A 20647-nucleotide genomic window follows, 5' to 3' on the forward strand; every position below is an offset into this window, starting at 1 on the left:
GCAACTTGTCAGTCCATATTTTTGGCAATCACTCCCGAACATTCTGTTACAGAGGAGCCATTTATCACTTCGAGATAGATTACTTTAGGTGTATTTCATTTCAAATGACTGGATAAAAAAAGCAAGGATGTAGGTGAGTCAATGAAGGCTTTGTTATATCTCCCTTAAGTCATGGAGAAGTGTGTAAAATTTGAATGTCTACCACTCATTGCTAGACACTTTACACTTCACTGCATTTAATCCATACAATGGTCTAAATGGGAAAAGTGAGTATTTGGAAGTCCTCCTTCCCCTCCCAGGGTCTCACAGTTAGCAGATCGAAAAGCAAGGATTTCATGATATATAGTGATGAAGCAAACCAATCAAAGTCATGTTCAAAGGCATCTCTGAGCAGATGAAAATCTGGAGATATGCCCAAGGTGAAATAGGGGGATTTGGTTATTGAAGACTATATTGTATTCCATCTGTAAAATGTGGCCATTTGTGGACAAAATTACATAATGCTTTTACTCTGCTTATTACGTATTTAAACACTCATTATTTGTTGTTATCTATCATTATCACTTTTATGCCTTGCCTTCCTTTTTTCCAACCTCCCACAAATCTCCAAGTACCTATACGATGTGATTGCTTCATTTTGCAGAAGAAAAAAATACGCTCAAAGAGGACAAGTAACGTCCCCAAATTACTTTCCTGAATGAATGACAAGCAGAAGCCTTGAATTTGTCTTTGGAATTTCAAAAACAGGATTTTAATGCCAGACTGTCTGAATTAGACTCTCAGCTGGATCTAACCACATTCAAACGTCAAACAGAAAAGACAGAGGAAGATTTTTAGTCTTTGTGATTTATCGGGCTCTAAAGATATAAAAATGTTCATCTGAAAAGTGATAGGTATACAAATACAGTAATGTTCATTCAGGAAAAACATTTTATACAATTCCTATTTTAATATTTGATTTTTCATGCCTGTGAAAATTATGATTTTTCTTCAGAGTTGAATCAAGTATGTAGAATTATGTCAAAAAAATTCTTTTATATACAATGCTCTTTAATTGCTATTTTCTAATATGAGAAATGATATTTGATTAATTATTTTACTTAAAGTTAGAAACTAAAATATGTTTTATCAATTCATACTTTCAATGCTTCCAGGATTTCACATGTCACTGTAAGTTCATTTTCAAATGTATGAATGGAGGTTGTATGGTATTTTAAAATGATACTTTTGAGTCACTGTGTTATAATCACTTACAGCTTGTGGCTAAAAATGTTAATTACCATGCTCATTGTTTATTATTTTAATTTTTGTAGGGTTCCACTGGATTTCCTGGGTTTCCAGGTGCCAATGGAGAGAAAGGTGCACGGGTATGATATATAAGTATATTGTGTGATATAAATGTTCTGCATAAGTACCTGTTTCTCAGCACTAGACTCACAATTTACTGTGAAATGCTGCATAGTGAAACTGTTTGAACTGTCTTTGGCAGGGTGTAGCTGGCAAACCAGGCCCTCGGGGTCAGCGTGGTCCAACGGTGGGTGCCTTGGTTTAAAATAATGATTTTCATTTTGGATTTAATTTTTCAGGATAATTTTTCTTGGCAATAAAAATCAGTGCTGTGTCTTTGGGTTTGCTTGGCCCTAGATCAGTTTTGTCTTTTGCTTTCATATGCAGGGTCCTCGAGGTTCAAGAGGTGCAAGAGGTCCCACTGGGAAACCTGGTCCAAAGGTATTAGTGCCACCTGTTTCATTCAGGCTTCGCTGTAAGTTCCTCCTCCAGTGGATGGATGCTATGAGAAGGAATCAGAACTGATTTTTCTTTTTTGTTTTTTTTATGTTGTTGCTAGGGCACTTCAGGTGGTGATGGCCCTCCTGGCCCTCCTGGTGAAAGAGTAAGTATGATACAGTCATATAATATAAAATAAATATTATATTTTACAAATGTTTAAATTTCTGGGAAAAGGTACACGTATCTGCAAATACATGTACATAGTCATCCACAAAATCTCTTCAGAGTTTAAAATTCCTATTCTTTCCTTTATTCCTCTAAAAAAAAAGCTTAATCATTTACGTGCTGCTAATTTTGTTATAGAAGTGAGAGCAATAATGTGTGTAATTGGCCTATGAAGTCACTCTTAAAATCAAGCCAAAATGACTTTTTTCTTTTAAATATCCGTATAACACCTATGCCCTCTCCTCCACTCTTGTTTTTCATACTGACCCTCATTTTGTTCGTGGAGCTGGCGGCAGCGTTATGCTGGTAAATGCAAGCGACCAGGAACCGTTAAATCACAATCGATATACGTTCAAATCAAGATAAAACATCTGTTCCAGTAAATAAAAAACTATTTAGTAAATTGATTTTCAATTGATATAAAATAAAGCTAAATACACATGAGTAAGCATACCCTTTATTTGCTGTTTTTTTTTCTTTTGGCAGAATATAGCATTGCTGTTGCCAGGTTTTTGGAAAGCTATCCTCTCGCAAGGATTTTAAATATTAAATCTGTATTACTGTCAAAGAAATTAGATTCAAATTTTATCTTCTATAATAATTTTCAGTATTATGCAGTCGTATTAATATATTTTTGTATATTATTATTTGAAATTTAGAATAGATGTTTCACAAAGAGAAAGACAGAAGCACCCTATGACCTACAACTTAAAATTGAGAAAAAGTAATTTTTTTTGGAATAGTTTCTATTTGTGACAGAAATGTCAGTAGATAAGAATAAACACTTAATTAAAGTTATTTCAAAGCTTTGTTTCAGATTTAATTGAATTAAACTTTCTACTAAATATTTCTCACTCTTAATGAACTTTTCTCAAATTAAGTCCATCCCGTACATTTTGAGTTCATAAATAATACATTTGAAATATTTTATGGTCAAAGTCATCTTAAGAAGAATATACAGTTAAATTAATTAAATTGACAGAATCATTAAATACAGTAGAACCATTTAACAAAACTATAACACAACTGGCAGTTTTGTCTTTAAAGTGCAAACTATTCTCTCCTTATATATTTTCCTTATGCATTCCAAAATTTCCTGATCAACCATATATCTTTGCAATTTTATTCTGAAACAAACAGTGGGACCCAACAGCATCATTACTTGTAACTGTAAAAACGCTTAGAGACTAAAAAAAGTATATTTTGAGAATCAAAGTAAAAGTTAATTTGAAAAATAAATTTAAGTGGAAACCATTTGCAATAAACACTTACACGTGTTTTAAATATATAGAACACAGTAAATGTGTTCCGCGTAGTTGATGAAACATTTTCTCCCTAGTCGATCCTCATTTCCTGCAAAGAATTTTAAGTATCTCAAACTATTTAGTTATGTCTTGGGCAGACGGTTGAAGAATGGTAGAGGTGGCATCACAAAAATATTTTCTTCAAAGTATAAGACGGGAAGTTCAGGGAGAGAATTTTGTAGTACCATTGGATAAGAAACGAAAGTACCAGTTTTGCACATTTCAAACAAATACCCATTAGGATCTTCGACAAGTTAAATATGATTCCTCATACTCATGATTTGCAGATCATGGATGCCTATTATTAAAGACTTTGTTAATACAGCTTTTTGTTGGGTCTCAGATTACCTGATTTAGCAAAAACAGTACAAAATAAAAACAAACAGAAGAACTAAAACACCCAATTAAATTTGAATTTTACAGCAACAGTGAATAATTTGTGGCATAAATATGTCCCTGCAGTATTTGGGACATTTTAAAATTATTCCTTATTTACCTAAAATTCAAATTTCACTAGACAGTATTTTATCTGGCAACCCTAATTTGGTTCCAACACTATCTTTATACTGAGTCTTTATTTATTTTCTAGGTCACTTGGAAACTATTTTGATTAGTACAAAGAGAACATGTCAACACTTTTTTGTGGAATTTTATAAAGACAGACCCACTTTTTCTTTATTTTCTCTGGACAAATAATTTTTGAAAATTTTTCCTTCTTAAAGAAATCAAATTTTATTTGAAAAGCAGCAAAAAAAGTAGAAGCAAAGAAATTACATTTTAAGAAATTAGGAAAATAGAGCTTGCTACATAACCTAAAGAAATGCTATTTTTAAAATTTTATATTTAAAACAAATTTTTGTTTGTAATTTTCATGTTATTATGATAGATATTTAAGAATGACAGTTTCATACTTTGAGAACCAAAATGTATAAGTTCCAAAAGTTTTGCTCATTGTTTTCATAATTGCATGGGATACCTGTTTTCTTAATGACATATCTAACTTTGAAGTTTCTTTTTGATTTTACAATGAGATGTTAGTAATAGCAATAATTTTTGCTGATTTCTGAACTAGCATTGGCTTAAGAATGGCAATGAAATTTCCCTTGGGAAGACTAAATTGATAAGTTGAAAAGTATAAATTCTATTAAAGACTAACATTAGTAAACTTTATTTTTTGTTTAAATATAAATAGATTCCCCCCAGCTGTATTACTTAAAAAATTTTTATTTATACTATCTTCCATTTTATATATATATTCCTTTTAGAAATATAATTGTTATGTTCCAGGCATATAAAGGATTTTTTTACCAAGCCTTTTGCTGCCATCAATACAGTCACGTCTTCAAAAATAAATATATTTTAAATATAGAGATTAGTTAAAGGCATCCTCTGTGGTCTTTTTGAGATAGTCACTTGTTTTTCCTTTTAGTTTTGTAGGACTAGAGCCAGAACATACATGGAATCAATTTTTAAAATAATTTGTCTTTTTGGGGACTATGACATTGAAATATCCTCCTTCTATGGATGTTTCCAGGCAATATTAAGAGTAAAGAACCTGTGGAACTTCTTGATACCTTTATGTTGTATTCACTTTTAATACAAATTCTAAGTATTGACAGTGTTCTTGAGTTAAGATCATTGACGTGATGTGTGGTTTTGAGTAAGGAATAGTGTGAAAAATCATCCGTTTTGCTTTTAGATCAGCACAGTTTATCTTATTGTATTGGCATAGTTCTGTCATTATGGTGAAGAAGCTATATACTGTATAGTGTTTACCTCTAGAAATAAACTGCAAAGTATAAAGATCTGTCTTTTAAGGTATATTCTTAAATTTCCCCACTGCTTTCTATTTTTAGGGCCCTCAAGGACCTCAGGGTCCAGTTGGATTCCCTGGACCAAAAGGCCCTCCTGTAAGTGTCCTAGTTTATCTTTCTTCATTTTACAATGTTGTCCAATTTTTGACAGTCATAGCTTATATTTTAAATAATTTTTAGATATAAATATTGATAAAAATTCCTATAGAAGCAAGATTGCAACTAATAATGAAGAATATAGATATTTGTAATGGATGAAGTTTATTGAGTGTTTCTGAATATAATTTAAATATGTCTTGTTAAATATTGTTTCAAAGTATATCAGACTAGAACAATGTAAATATTCTGTCAATTACTCCTCTACTACAATGAATATTATTGATCGCACTAAAAATTGTTACTGAATTGTCAATATTTGGTGTATCAGAATTTCCTGCTTATCTGTCATCATCCAGTGTATCCTACATCAAAATATCACTTCCTAAGCACCCTCCAACATTCTGGTATTACTTATATCACGTTAAAATTTATTTGTATTTACCATTTTTCTCTCTATAAGGCATTCTTGTTAAAAAATGTAATGATAATTCTTCCTGAATCATATCCCTTTTATAAAATTTATTTAGAACAACACTCTTTTGAATATCTTCATCAAATACGTTCACCAAGTTCATTGCAAATCTTTATGTTTATACTTAGATATTCATGGGAATATAGGGCATGCTCAATGCTCAGTTCTTTTCTTTTTTTGGCAACCTTTTCAGTTTATTTATGAGAACTAGAATCTACTTACCCACTGTCTTGTCAATTCTGGCTGCTATAACAAAAACCACAGACTGGGTAGCTTATAAACAACAGTAATTTATTACTCACAGTTCTGGAAGCTAGAAGTCCTAGTTAAGGATGCCAGCAGAGTCAGGTGAGGGCCCGCTTTCAGGTCACAGACTTTTCAATCTATCCTCACGTGGCAGAATGGGCTACGAGGCTCTCTGGAGCCTTTTTTGTAAGTCACTAATCCCATTCCATGGAGGGTTCCACCTTCATGAGTTAAGCACCTCCCAAAGACCCCCACCTGCTAATAATATTTATCACCTTTAAGAGTTAGGATTTCAGGGGCAGGCTCAGTGGCCAAGTGGTTAAGTTCGCGTGCTCCGCTGCGGCGGCCCAGGGTTCGGATCCTGGTCACGGACCTGGCACCGCTTGTCAGGCCACGTTGAGGCGGCGTCCCACATCCCACAACTAGAAGGACCTGCAGCTAAGATATACAACTGTGTACGGGGGTGTTTGAGGAGATAAAGCAGTTATAAAAAAAAAAAAAAGAAGACTGGCAACAGTTGTTAGCCCAGGTGCCAATCTTAAAAAAAAAAAGAAAAAAAAAGACACTTCAACATCATGAATCCCATGATGTGATGCACTGAGGACAAATTATTAAAAAAAACAAAAAAGAAGAGTTAGGAGTTCAATATACAAATTTTGCCAGGGGTCGGGGGGTACACAAACTTTCAGCACCCAATTATCTAAGGAAGTTGTTGTCAAAGTGCGCCCTGGACCAGAGCATCAACAGCGCTTGGGATTTGTTAGAGATGCAAAGTGTTGTCCCCACTGCACTCACCTAATCAGAACTCTACGAGAGGGGCCCAGTCTGTGTTTTAACAAACTCTCCAGGTAGTTCTGATGCACGCTAAAGTTTGTGATCCACTGTTCTAGTCCAGTCTAGATAATGCTATCCACACTTTAATGTGCATACAAATCATGTTGATGTCTTGTTAATAATGTAGATTTTGATTCAGTAGGCCTGGGTTGGTATTGAGACTTGACATTACTGACAAGTGTCCAGGTGATGCCAATACTGCTGGTCCCTGGGCTATACTTGAGCAGCAAAGTTCAAAAACATTTTAGCCAAAAGTAAAGCCACATAGTTTGAGTATGATCTACTCTTCAGGAAACTAAGAATAATTAAAATTTTCAGTCAATGATTTGAGAACCAAATGTTTGTTCATTGTATTAATATAAGTAACTAATTCCCAGTAAGTCATTACTAGCAGTTTTACTAAAATCCTGGATAGTTTCATTTAGAGGCACATTCATATACATTTTTAGGTTGAATATTTTAAACTGATTTTGAATTGAATCTTTTGACAAAACCACAACAAAATGCACCTTGTTTAAGGAAGTTATGTGAGGCTTTTTATATATGCCAATATTTAAAAAATTACACATCCAAAATTTCTATTTTCAAATAATTATAGTTAAACAACTATAGTCCAACAATAGGCTTGCATAAAGGAACAATTTAGAAAATTCTAAGTTAAGAAGTTAAAATTTCAAATAAATTTTACATCTGATTACATTATATTTTTAAATTTATAAGTAAATAAATGTATTCTCCAATTTTTAATTGAGTTTGAATAACTTTATTTCACTGATTACTTTCAAATATGACTTTAGCTCACATCTTTAAAAAATGAATTATTTATTTTGAAATATTGATTTAAATTTTAAATATTGAAGCAATCTCTTACTTTTTGCAATAATTTTTAGACACTGTTTAAAATATTATTCTAACATTAACAGTTTTGCTCTATTACTGAAAACATGTCAAGAAAAGATTGTTATCTGTATTATAGTATTATAAAAGGATTAATACAAAAAGCTAGTATTAAATATAAGATAATATTGATACTACCCGCATATAATATTATTTACCCTCTATTTCAGTTTTGTTCCAAATGTAATATTAAGTAATGCAAAGTTTCACATACAGAGAAGTGAAAACACAGTTCCAAAAATGATTCCAGATGTAACGTTTTTCATAAATATTTTGAAGCCATGCCGATAGATCATTGTTCAGCAACATAAAAACCAATGATATATATAACCTCAACATTATCATACCATTTACAGCTGTACACATTATTAAGAATTGTCTCCCTCATGTAATATAATTTTATTGTCAAAGAAAGCTATTTGCCCCATTTTTTCCTGAGACATTTTTAGTTTGTTGTCTCACATATCTTCCAGTAAGTTTTGAACCATTGATCATGCATGCATTTTGTCTCTAATAAGTATTAGAGAGATTATAAATACCTACACCTGAGAAGCATGCAGTCTAGTTGGAGAGACATGACATTGTTAAGGAACATTGCCTTCACTGCTAAACAAAATGATTTTTATACTCTGTTTCTCGACAAGTGAAACATTAGAGCATGAAATAAAAGTTCCTATCATTTCCCCGGTATGCAGTTTTATAACGTTTAGGAAAGAAATGCCCTCATCTCTTTGATATAGAAGAAAGACATTCAGATGGAGGGGTAAAACCAAGGTCCTCTTCCTGCAAATTAATTGGTTCATCTTCATTGTAATCAGGAAATATATATATAGATATATTTTTTTTCACACAGACACACATGCGCATATGGATTTTGGGGTTGAGTTCCTGGAATGTTCATGTTTAGAGTCTGTTAATCTCATGCCAATGTCAGCATATGGTTACCCCATTTAAGAAAAATTTTAGTTTGAGGTGATTAAGATTTAGAAAATGACTGTTACATTCTATTTATAGAAGAGAAAAGTTAAAACTCAGTGCCAATGGGAAGTGGGAAAACATCCTTAACATTTCTTTATAAGTGTCTTTTCACAAATTGCCTTGCTATATATACATATCCTCACTTAGATGAATATGTTGCCACTGCCCTTCACCAACAACATCAAAGAGGCAGCCTATTTTGATTAAAAAAAATTATTATTTTTAAATTAATGCCATGAAATTATTTGTTAATTAATCCACCTTATTTTATTGGATAGTAGTGAGAAACCATTACAATTATTTAATTAATTAGTATTAATTACTAATATTAGGAATACATACTTAAGTCAAGCAAAATGATGATGACATGAATTCTTTGTGTAGTCTATTAACACTCTTCCCTCAGGATATCTAGGAAAACCATTGAAAACTACGTTGCATTCATCCCAGGGTGATGTCATTTAGATCTGAGATTGCTGTTTTTAAAGGGTTATATAATATTTTGCAATAAAAGTGTAATCCATTCTTCTCACACCAACAAATATATTGAGATATTTAACTTTTTTTTTTTAAAGATTGGCACCTGTGCTAACATCTGTTGCCAATCTTTTTTTTTTTTTCTTCTTCTCCCCAAAGCCCCCCGGTACATAGTTGTATATTCTAGTTGTGAGTGCCTCTGGTTGTGCTATGTGGGACACCGCCTCAGCATGGCCTGAGGAGTGGTGCCATGTTTGCCCCCAGGATCCAAACTAGCGAAACCTTGGGCCACCGAAGCAGAGCTCACAGACTTAACCACTTGGCCACGGGGCCGGCTCCGAGATATTTAACTTTCATATTTACAGATTTGTTAGAAAAGATGTAAATAGCTTATGCTGGTGGCAGAACAGATCTTTTGAGAAGCATTTTAGTATGGTGAGAAAAAGAAAACTCATAATTATTATCCATTATTATCCTTTAGCTGTCACCCTCTATGTTTTTAGTTAAAACTTACTACTGCCCCTAATTGACAGCACGTTTCTTCCCATATGTATCAAAATAGTGGTAAAGCACAGAATTCACTTTTATTTACTGTTTTGAAATACTGAACCTAGATGAAGTCTACCAGCAATTAACTGCTTATTTTTATGTGTCACCTCTAGACTGAGGGCAGAGCTATATCTTATATCACTGTATACTTAGTGCCCAATACATAGATATATAGTACATGATTTGAAAGAAAAAATGGCTAAATGATGTCCAATAACGTTCTGGGGGCTTGGTTAAAAGCATTGTAGGTTTGGTCTTTTGGGGAGGATGGTACTAGAATCACTGAGGTGGTCCTAGAAAACATGAGCAAATCATTGAGCAAGCAATGACCTTATGAAATATCATAACAGCAATCTTCCATTAGAGCTGCTAATTCTCATGGCAACCAGTGTGTCAGCAAAGATGAGATGAGGGAGCAGAGCTGGTCCTGGGCACTGTCACAAAGCCTTTCTCCTGAAGTGTTGTAGCCAACCTAGAGAAAGTCTTACTCCAGTGCAGGAAAGTTATGTGTGAAAATGATCTTATTTTGAAATAAAGCCTTCTTCTCACTCAGTATAAAAAGAATTGATATTTGAAAATAGGTTTATGTAAATAATGTATTTGTTTAAATAAATAAATATATTTGTTTAAATAAATAACATATCGTGAGAAGTATATCTGTTGTCATTAAAAATGTTGTTAGAATGATCATTTCTCTTCATTTATCCAGAGGAGTGAGAATATTTCTGTCTATACCTATTAAACATGTTTTGAAACTTGAACTTGATACTTAGTGGTTTCTGAGTAGGATGAATAATCCATAATGCAGCCTAAAGAAGCAATCTCTTTCTACTAACTATCTAAAACTTAGGAACCTCACAGAGTTACGTACTTAGGTAATTGCTTCATTTATTTCTTCAGTCATGATAAAGACGGCATCCTTTACAGACAGTGATAGCATAGGAAATTTGCTCTCCAGTGCTTAATAAATGTTATGCTTCCAAGAGGATGTTTAAGAAAATCTACTGGCTTGATCCTGGTGACTTTTACAATTGAGCATAGCTCTTTGTTTCCTTTACCTGAAGCAATTGAGAGGTAAAGTGCCATTGTCTATGAGTTTGTTTCTTTTCATTCTTGTCCGTTAGAAGCTCAGACCACCACTAGAGGACACTATCTTTCTCTGTTATCCAAGTCTTGATGCACAGGAAATTGAATTAGGAAAAGATCACCAAAAAGAGAAGAAAATATTCATTTCTCAAATACTGAAGAGCTAACATTTTGAATATGCTTTTAAAAAAGATAGATACTAATGAGCTAATTTAAAAGTAAACGTTCAGAATAGAGTTACATAATTTTCTCTTCGTCTCAGTTATGGAAGAATTGTACTAAAGAGATAGATACGCATAGTATCAGGTGTAAGATCAACAGAACATCAAGATATGATATCTAATGAAAATATAAGAAAATTGTCTAATGTATTACATTTAGGCTATGAAACAATTTAAGAAATATTTATAATGTATGGTGTTTAATATTTGTCATTTTAGGGACCACCTGGCAAGGATGGTCTGCCTGGACACCCTGGGCAACGTGGAGAGACTGTAAGTGACCCCATCATTCTGATTGAAATGTTCCATCTTTAGCACCTCATTATTTCACAGAAAGCTGCTTTATTATTGACAGCTCAATTACCAAGTTAGGGACAATGGAGGAATTAATTCCATTGAAACTTTTATTAAAATATCTCAAAAAGATGCATAAATAGATCCTTGTTTGTATCTAAACACCTACATGAATATACTTGAGGACATGGGACATTACTTCATTCGATTGTCTTTATTGTCAAGGCAGCACTTGAGACATGAGCTGGTGGAGAAGATCCCGCACAAGGTTATCAACCTTAACCCTTTCATTGAAGTCTTTGTTTACAGATATATTCCACCCAACCCTATCACTTTTCCACTCTCTAAAGGAAGCACATGACAGTAAACCACGGAGATAATACACTATCTATTCAGAACTAAGAGAGAAAATATTTTGTGATGTTGGAAACATAAGGCGTAATTGATCTGGAACTAGGTCAAATGCATCCTCTCACCTCAAGTAAGGAAATGTAAATGGAAAAATGTAACAATTTTATTTTAAGATTATGAGGAATATAACATTAAATAAATTGTCTGAACAAACTTATGTGTATAACAATGATTTGGGTAGAGGGGAATCTGGCAGCTCAACTCCAGTTTAGGGATCCTGGTGGGTTTGTTTATTTATTCTGCCATGTTACAAAACCATATGTCAGGCTATTTCAGTGGATTGTTAGTCTAATCAAAAATCATCATGGATTAACATGTTCCCTCAGAATCAGTTCTTGGTTCTCACCATTGATTAATTTCATCCAGATTTCTTAAGGAAACTACAACACCGACTACTTTTGACTATGAGCTCAAAATCATTTTAGGGCATTCTGCCAGCACAAAGACATGTTTGGAGTTGCATCGAAGTAGATGCTAACAAATCTGAAAACATGATGATTTTCTGTGTAGGGGAAATGATCCATCAGCAGCCACCCAATTCCTGTTTTGCTCATCAAGTGACAATTCTTAGTGTAACAATTTCTTAGTTTTAGTCGGATTGTAAACTTCAAAGTCTTGGATTTAAAAAACACAATCAAGAATGATTCATTGAGACCAAAGAGTAAAATTGTTTGGATTTCCACCTGGGAATGACATCTGCATGAGGAGCATAAAATAAACTCTCTAAAGAAGAATCTGCATTTGCAAATGCATTCTTGTTCAAACCTTGCAGTCAATCATTTTTAACTAAGTCGTCTTGTAAGTTCCTGGGGATAACTCTAGAATATTTCCAAACTGTTTTTTGAGGAGAGATACCTAATGAACTACCAATATAAAAATCCCTTTTTTCTTCTATTTAATCAAGAGCTACTGTGTCTATCTAAAGTAACCAGTATTATATATAACATTAGAATTTAAACAAAGAAGAAAAACAGCATATCAACTAATGATTCTAGGATGGATGTTCTCATCTCGTACTTTTTCATCGACAAAGGCTAGAATTATTCCTGGAAAATTGTATTCCTGATTTCAAATCCACTTTTATGAGCAATGGTGAATTACCCCATAGCCAGGAACCTTCCCTTTCACCTTGTTCTGTGCTGACTGGGATTCAAAAGATTGGCTTAGACAAGAGTCAGAATCTAGAGCAGCTATATTTTGCTATATATGTGTTAGCTTATACTAAACAAGAAATCCTTCTGTTATATTTGAGATTTGTCCCCAGTCAGAAATCCTTGAATTGCAGGTTCATTCTGATGTCTTACAATTCAAAGCTTTGTAAGGCCACTAGGCCTTTACAAAAAATAATTAGAAATAGTTTCTATTATACTGAAATAAGCCAAATTTGTCTCAGCAAGTGCCAAATCCTGCATTGCTCCTAAAATTAACTCACTCCGTTAGAGATGATCAGAATAGAAGTTACATTTTTATTGGGTTTTACAGGAGGTTTTTCTAATTACCCATGTGTCAGATTTATTTCTGTTTTCAAGAACTTTGAAAAACATGATTTAACTTGTTATTCTAAATTTAAATGTCAGGCGTAGTCATATTATATGACAATGTTAAACCAGCATCCTCCATTCTGAACTATAAAAGTTTTCTTGTACGTGGTTTATTTGTAAGATTCCTAGGGTAAGATTTATTAGATACTTGCAAACACTACGAGTGTTTTGAATGAACAGACATACGGACAATGCTGTCTTCCAGCTCCTCCCAAATCTATCCCCCACTCAGATGTGGTAGCACTCAAGCTTTTCTCTTTCCTCTTGGAAAGTATGAGTGCAAGACTGGGTTGCGAATTTTTCACAGAATTTCCTCAATTAAGCATTGATTTTTAATCATTGAATTTTCATCATTAGTTAATTTGCAGTCATTTTTTGTGTGCTCTTCTTGCTCTCACAGTCACTAAGAAAAAAAGTTTATAAGACTTTAATTTTTTTTAAGTTCAGAATTGGATTTGCATCTTCACATCAAACTTAGTGATTAGAAATTGGGAGAAGGGTAATCCAGACAGAGTGAATAAGCTGTGCAAGTATATGGTGTATGGCTATTCAGGGAAAGGTGAGAAAATCAACATGACTAGAATTTAGGACTTCTTTTCAAAGCAAAGAGGTAACTGGAGTGACAGACTCAGTAATGGATGCTCATTATGTATGCTCAGCAATGAGTTGATTAGATTTGTTTTTGTGAGATGGTGACTCTGGCTGAAGTGGACAGTTGAGTGAACCTGACTTGAGAAACTGGTCAGGGAAAGTGGTGATTACTGTTGGAATAAAACGGGTCTACGAGACAAGAGAGAAGCTGTATTTGAGAGAGTCTCTAAGATGACACAGTAGGATTAAATGACAGAGTGTGAGCTGAAGGAAAGCCTGGGATCTGAAGGCACTCTGCTAACAAAGGGAGAGAACACAGGAGGAAAAGCAAAGGAAAGGATTCATTTAATGAGCTCCACATCAGGATGGTTGAGTTGGGAGAGAGCATAAGATATGATTGGAAATGTCCGGTGGTCACCTGCTGAGAGAATTTTAGGACTCAGCACAGATTAGAGTTTGAGAAATAGTTTGCTGTAGAGGAATTCACCAGCATATAGATAACAATTGTGACCATGGAGATTATTGAGATAATATAAGGAGTAGGTACAGTATGAAACTAAATCTTTTGAACAAATGGGTAAGAGAAACAGCAAGCTGTTAGGTCTCAGTGGAAAAGAAAAAAATATATGTATATACACACACACACATATATTATACACACAAATGTATATGTGTGCTTATATAGGTATGTATATATGAGTGTGTGTGTAAATTTCCAAACCAGTAAGCTGCCGAAAAGTTAAAATTAAGCAATCAAGCTACTATTTTGTTTATAAAATGCTAAATAAATTCTATTTCATTGATACGTTTGCTCTTAGGATTGATAGCTCAAGTGGAACCCTGATGGTCTTAAGAATTAAAGGACTTAAAAAATAAGAGAAATCTGTTTTCTTTCCCTGTAACATCAATTAAATAATTATAAATACAGATTCTTTTCCTTTTCTTACTTATGAAATTTTATTATAAATAATTTAATCATAATTATCTGGACGGTTGTAATACAAACATGGTGCTACCAGTTTCTGCTGTTTGCTTTCTAACATTATTTTCAGTCTGATGTTATAGCGAATAAAACTTTTAAAGATACTATATGCTTTAATTCAGTTCTTTGGAAGGTTTTCCTCCCAGTATTTTGAATCTATTTCTCCAACTGTTAAAAGTAAGTTAATTTACATGAGAAAGTAATTAGCCAATCATAATACAGTCATGCAGAATGAATAACCCACGAATCTAGAGAAATAGAGATACCAGAATATGCCCACAGGCTTTGCTTAGTGAGCACACGCTGCTCACGTCTAGTGGATTTTATTTTAATGACTGCATTATGTGTAAGGTACGTTTGTAAGTATATTCTTTTTGGTTTTAAGAAAGAACACTGATAAAATGCTGAAATGATTACTAATCATGCAAAGTATTTTTAAATAAATTTATTCTTGTATATCATTTTATTTTATGAGATTGTTGGAATGCAGGAAATAGAAATGCATTATGATCACAGACTGTAGATTTATCTCCTTATATAGAAACAATGTCCTGTTTCAAAGAGTGTCTAAATCATCATTTATTTCATCCATAAACATTGCTAGGTTTAAATTCTTTATGTTGTTTGACCTGGTGTAACAGAGTTAAGAACACATTTTTGTTCCAGCTTCATCCTTTTATTTTCTTTTCTCTTTTACTTATTGGAAGTAATCATTGGACTACAGAGTGAAATAGTGAAGACGATAAATTTTGAATATTAAGGATAACTGGAATATAATAATTTAAAAGCACTTAAAAATAAATATTTTTAGCCAAAAGATGAATTTCCTTAAATGTGAGTTATTCAATTGTCTCAGAGAATTTTAATTTGTGTTTTGTGTCCTGCCCAGCTTTTATGGATTATGCTTTCTTCCCTTAGGGATTCCAAGGCAAGACTGGCCCTCCTGGACCAGGAGGTGTTGTTGGACCACAGGTAAATTTCATTACTTTATTTCTCTAACAAGATTTAATTTTCTGTTTATATTTTCACCTTTCCTAAGTTGTGCAAAACCTTCCCATTTTATTATGATTGAAAATGATATATTTTTATATTTCAGATAGTATTTAAATATACACAACTTGCCTACATCGAGTAAACTTCAGCAAAGTATTACTTAACTAAAGTGCTTTTTCAATTGCCTGAATGAATAAAAGGGAAGGATAAAATAAATGATGAAAATAAGTAAGAAAATTCACAATGCAGTTAACGCAATAGCCTGACCATAGCACCATCTGCTTACAACACCAAAATGCTTTGTTAAATAGATTGGCCATCATCTTTTCCAAGAATTTCAAATTAAAAATGACTTGTTTTCTTAGTTTAAATTAGATTTAGAAGTATAATATGTTAGAAATATAATGTAAAGCTTTGAGAACAATTTTCTTCTAAAATTTTAGTACTTGTAGTATATTATATATTTCTTAAGATTTTTGTCTTCATAACAACGATTTCCATCAGTGATAAAATAGTCGATTTTTAATCTTTGAGTATCCTGAAATAATGGCAAAAACAAGTAGCTTTTTCAAGATAGGTAGCAGAAAGAGTCTCAAAAATTGAAGCAGTATCCTGATTATGATATTAAATAGCTGTAGAGAATAATTCATGGGAATAGAAAATAATATTTGAATTCTGGCAAAGCATGTTGAATGGACAGGACGCATTTAGTTTACACAGCTGGAATTTTACCCCTGCTAATAACAAATTATAGCAAAAGAGCAAGAGCAGTTGAATAAGTGTTTTAATTAATTGGTTTAAATAAACTTCTCTCAGCCTATAATTAGTTCTTAACACTTTGTAATTCAAACACACAAACACCAACGTCCAAACACACACACACAAATAATCAAGAAACTACATCTTCTTTCTAGGAATATGTGTGATCGAAGCAGAAATGAAGAATTCTTGGATTAGTTGATCATTTTATTTAGAAGATTAATCCTGAGCCACAGAAAATGCTAACTGTTCATTCCTTTATAAAGAAAACACAGTGTGCATGATGCTTTTTGCATACTTTTTTTATGCTGAAGCCCTCCTTTTAACTATCAATTTTAATTAAGAAAAAAATACCCCCTCTGTAATTAGCTTCCTCCAAAAATATTGTTATTTTTCTATTTCAAACAACTTGACAACAATATTCTGTGAAAAAATTTAACTGGAAGAATGATTCCTTTTATGTTACATATCCATGAACAGAAATGGAATTAGATTCCAACATTTGGGACTTAACTGAATATTTCAGGACCTGTGTTCTTTTTTTCTCCCTACTCTAGTGCATAAAAGCAGCAGGTGTTTTATTGAGCATGCATCGTCATTGAATTATTTTTCTTATATTGGTCCTTTTAAGAAAGAAAATCCAATTGCCTATTTCAAATGTAACCATATTTTCATGTTAGGACAAAGAAGGTGATTTAATAGGAGCAATATTGATTGCAATACTTGATATTCATTCCTTTTTTTGTACAACTGTGTGAATCACTGCTCATTTTTGTCTCAATGGTGATAGTCGTTAAATTAGGATCAATTTTGCATTCCTTACTATTGAAATTCTGGTCAGATATTTAAGGAAAAATTCCTTTGAGAGGAAATGTTTGCACATTAATGATAAGTTGGGGACTTTCAGCAATACATAATTAAAGGAATTTAAACCTGGGAATGTACACTCAAATTTGGGGCAGATGTGTTCTTTACTCAAGACCAAAAAGTTAGAATCTTTTGCATTTTTAGAAAAATAACAAAGAATGATATTTCAGAAACAACTTCAGTAACGCATTCCCCTGCTTAACAACCCTACCATCGGGAAACTTTTCCTTTATATATCTTTAACTTAAATCCTTCATTTTGCTTTATTCTAAGTGGAGATAGAGAGCAACTGGTCACCATTCTCTATTTACACTTGAAAGCTCATTAAACTCTAGCACCAGAAAACGGCAGCACGCAGGGGACACATAAATGACCTAACATTTTTCACTTTGGCGTTTGCAGCAATTTAAGGCAGTGAGCTATTTGTTACCGCCTTCGGCTGAGAGGAACTGCCAGCTCAAACTCATGGCCTTTAGGATCTGCCTGCTGCATTCTCTAGACTCTGTCAAATGAATACAGATTAACAAGAGGGAGGTCTCCAACCACGGAAATTCCAAGGAGAACCACTTTGGTTGTTGAGTTCTCGGGGACCTGGGCTTATCATCAAGCGGTGATTCATTGAGCAGCTACCAATGTGGTAGCAAAGCCTCTTTTACTCCTAAACTCATTCGACACCTTACTTAAAAAGAGGGAATGGGACAAAACTGTAGTGAAAAACCACAGTCTTTAACAATACATGGAGTGGCCTCATCCTGAAGCAATTCTGGTATTAAACAAAGAAAACATCTCTTTGAATCTATCTATATATTTGTCTCGTACGCTCAGATTCTAACCAAGATTACACATAATCTTTTTAGACTCTTCTCAGATGTGCTGCTTTCAGTGCTTTATATGAAGTGTTTTGTAGGACATCATGAAAATATATGAGAATGATAAACTTTTGTGAAAGAGAGTAATATTTATTTTGAGTTTGGGTTTATTTATTTGGATTATCTTTGCCAAACATAAAAAAGCAATCTAATGAAGGTTTCCTTATCCAATTTAGGGACCAACTGGTGAGACTGGCCCAATAGGTGAACGTGGACATCCTGGCCCTCCTGGACCTCCTGGTGAGCAAGGTCTTCCTGGTGCTGCAGGAAAAGAAGGTGCAAAGGTACAACATGCTCAAGGAATTTTCTTGACTGAAAACATCCGTTTACTTTTCACTGTAGCTTCCATCACTTGTCCGTAGATTCTCTAAATGTTGGCATGGTATTTAAATGAATGTCAGAAAGATACGTCAGTAAAATATTCAGTTTACTGTACTTCAAGGCACGACTGAACAATAACCTAAGACCACTTCTCCCCCTTGACCATAAAACAATCCATTTATATCACTCATAAATATAGGTAATGGTTAGTTCATTTTAACACATAAGGCATTCTGCACAATATTCTCATCATTAAATGACATTCAGACTTTACTTATAGTAGGTTAGAGTTCATCACAATTTTGTTTGAGGAAGCATGTATAGAAATTACTCGGCATAATGGATGTGTATTATATTCTTTAGGGTGACCCAGGTCCTCAAGGTATCTCAGGGAAAGATGGACCGGCAGGACTACGTGGTTTCCCAGGTGAAAGAGGTCTTCCTGGAGCTCAGGTATAATCAACATATAGATAAAGCATTTGAATGAAATTGCTTATTAGAAGCATTTTTTTCAGGTCCTAACTAAATAAAGATTCATGAGTAACTAAGGGAAAATATGTAAGAATATGCATTGATTATCATAAGATATATAGCATTATGTATTTGTGTCTAAAAATACTTCCTAGCATCCTCATTTTATCAATCATACATCTCCTCCTATTTATATTAATTCAGATTGATTCATTTTCTTTGTTTTTTCACTTTTCCTAGGGTGCACCTGGACTGAAAGGAGGGGAAGGTCCCCAGGGCCCACCAGGTCCAGTTGTAAGTATGATTATAATAAATATCCACGCTATACATGGTTGCAAATTACAGCTCTTCTTTCATTACTCTCATGCTGTGATCCCACAGTGTGTGGGCCAAAAAATAAACACATGTCAATCAAATCAGTCAGTGCCTGGTTTCTACTAATTGCATGCACTAATGAGTGCAGAAACAGAAGAGTTTAGATGACTGGAAATATTTATTCCACTGCTGCTGTTGGGAGGTAAAAGAATCTGCCTTGCCTCTTACAATACCCTAGGAAATAAATCATAATTTTTCTGATTCTGAGTACTTGGTGAGAATTGAATTTTGTCAATGCTTTTTAAAAAATCTCATGAGTATGAAAGCTGTATATTCATTTTAAGTATTATCCAGATTGCTTTATTTAGTCAATGTAACCTTATGAAATAATTGGTAAATGAGTAAATATCATACTTTTACTTTACCTTTCCTTTTTTTGAGATATATTTCAATCCCTAAGAAAGCAATCAAATACAGCCTTCATTTTTTCATAAAGTCACCATTGTTCTTATCTGTACTCTGAAAGGTTACCAGTAACAGCCAAACTAACAATTTTAGTGGCCTCTTCTCATTCTCAGTTTATTTAGGCAATCTGAAAAGCTGAAAGTTGCCTTAAATCCCTCTCAACTTCCTCATACAACGTGTTGAAGTCATATTAGTTCTATCTTCAAAATGTTTCTTTAATTTGACCCTTTTTCTTCATTTCCACTACCACCACCTTTGTTCAGAATCTTTCTTGTCTCTCCTTGCTTAAGTGTCTTAACTCATCTCCTTGACTCCATTTTCTTACCCTCTTCAGTCGGTTTTGCCCTCTGATTCTAGAATTATAGTTACATATCCTTAACTGCCGTTCATCTGCTTATATATATCTCATGGTCCCATGCTACTTTCAGAACCAAAAACTCCTCATCATGACCAACCAGTCACATTCACAATTTGATCCCAATCGCCATAGCCTACTTTATTTTCCTTATTGTCTGCCCCTCTAATTCTACACAATCTAGTGCATCGAACTTCTTCTTGCTTCTCAAACTACTGTGATCTTTTATACTTTGCAGAGAAAATACTTTTTCATTTTCCCCTTCTTCCAAGAAACCTCAATTTGTCTTTCACTACTTGACAAAGATCCTACTCATCCATAGAGATCAAGCTTAAGCGTTAAATCTGTATAAAGTTGTCTTTGGAGAGTTTGCCTCCATTTCATTTATTATTGAAATTTCTTCACCCTCAGCACTCTGTGTTATAATTGGTATTTTAGAAATTACATTGGAATATAATTGATTGTCTCATTAGACTGTGAGTT

The 20647-nt window shown here is 33.5% G+C and overlaps 1 protein-coding gene across 6 annotated transcripts in view; it reads left to right on the top strand.

Annotated features, from left to right (window-relative positions):
* The window catches only part of COL11A1 (collagen type XI alpha 1 chain), a 196779-nt gene that overhangs the window by 107214 nt on the left and 68918 nt on the right, over positions 1 to 20647 (top strand). For all 6 annotated transcript variants that reach the window (XM_001918115.6, XM_070267264.1, XM_023641533.2 and 3 more), the window contains 10 exons: positions 1314 to 1367; positions 1490 to 1534; positions 1675 to 1728; positions 1847 to 1891; positions 5114 to 5167; positions 11150 to 11203; positions 15668 to 15721; positions 18414 to 18521; positions 18922 to 19011; positions 19270 to 19323. In XM_001918115.6, coding sequence (XP_001918150.3) covers positions 1314 to 1367; positions 1490 to 1534; positions 1675 to 1728; positions 1847 to 1891; positions 5114 to 5167; positions 11150 to 11203; positions 15668 to 15721; positions 18414 to 18521; positions 18922 to 19011; positions 19270 to 19323 — 612 coding nt within the window. The remainder of the gene's footprint in view (positions 1 to 1313; positions 1368 to 1489; positions 1535 to 1674; positions 1729 to 1846; positions 1892 to 5113; positions 5168 to 11149; positions 11204 to 15667; positions 15722 to 18413; positions 18522 to 18921; positions 19012 to 19269; positions 19324 to 20647) is intronic.

Source organism: Equus caballus, chromosome 5 (assembly GCF_041296265.1).
Source record: "Equus caballus isolate H_3958 breed thoroughbred chromosome 5, TB-T2T, whole genome shotgun sequence".
Taxonomy (NCBI): Eukaryota; Metazoa; Chordata; class Mammalia; order Perissodactyla; family Equidae; genus Equus; species Equus caballus.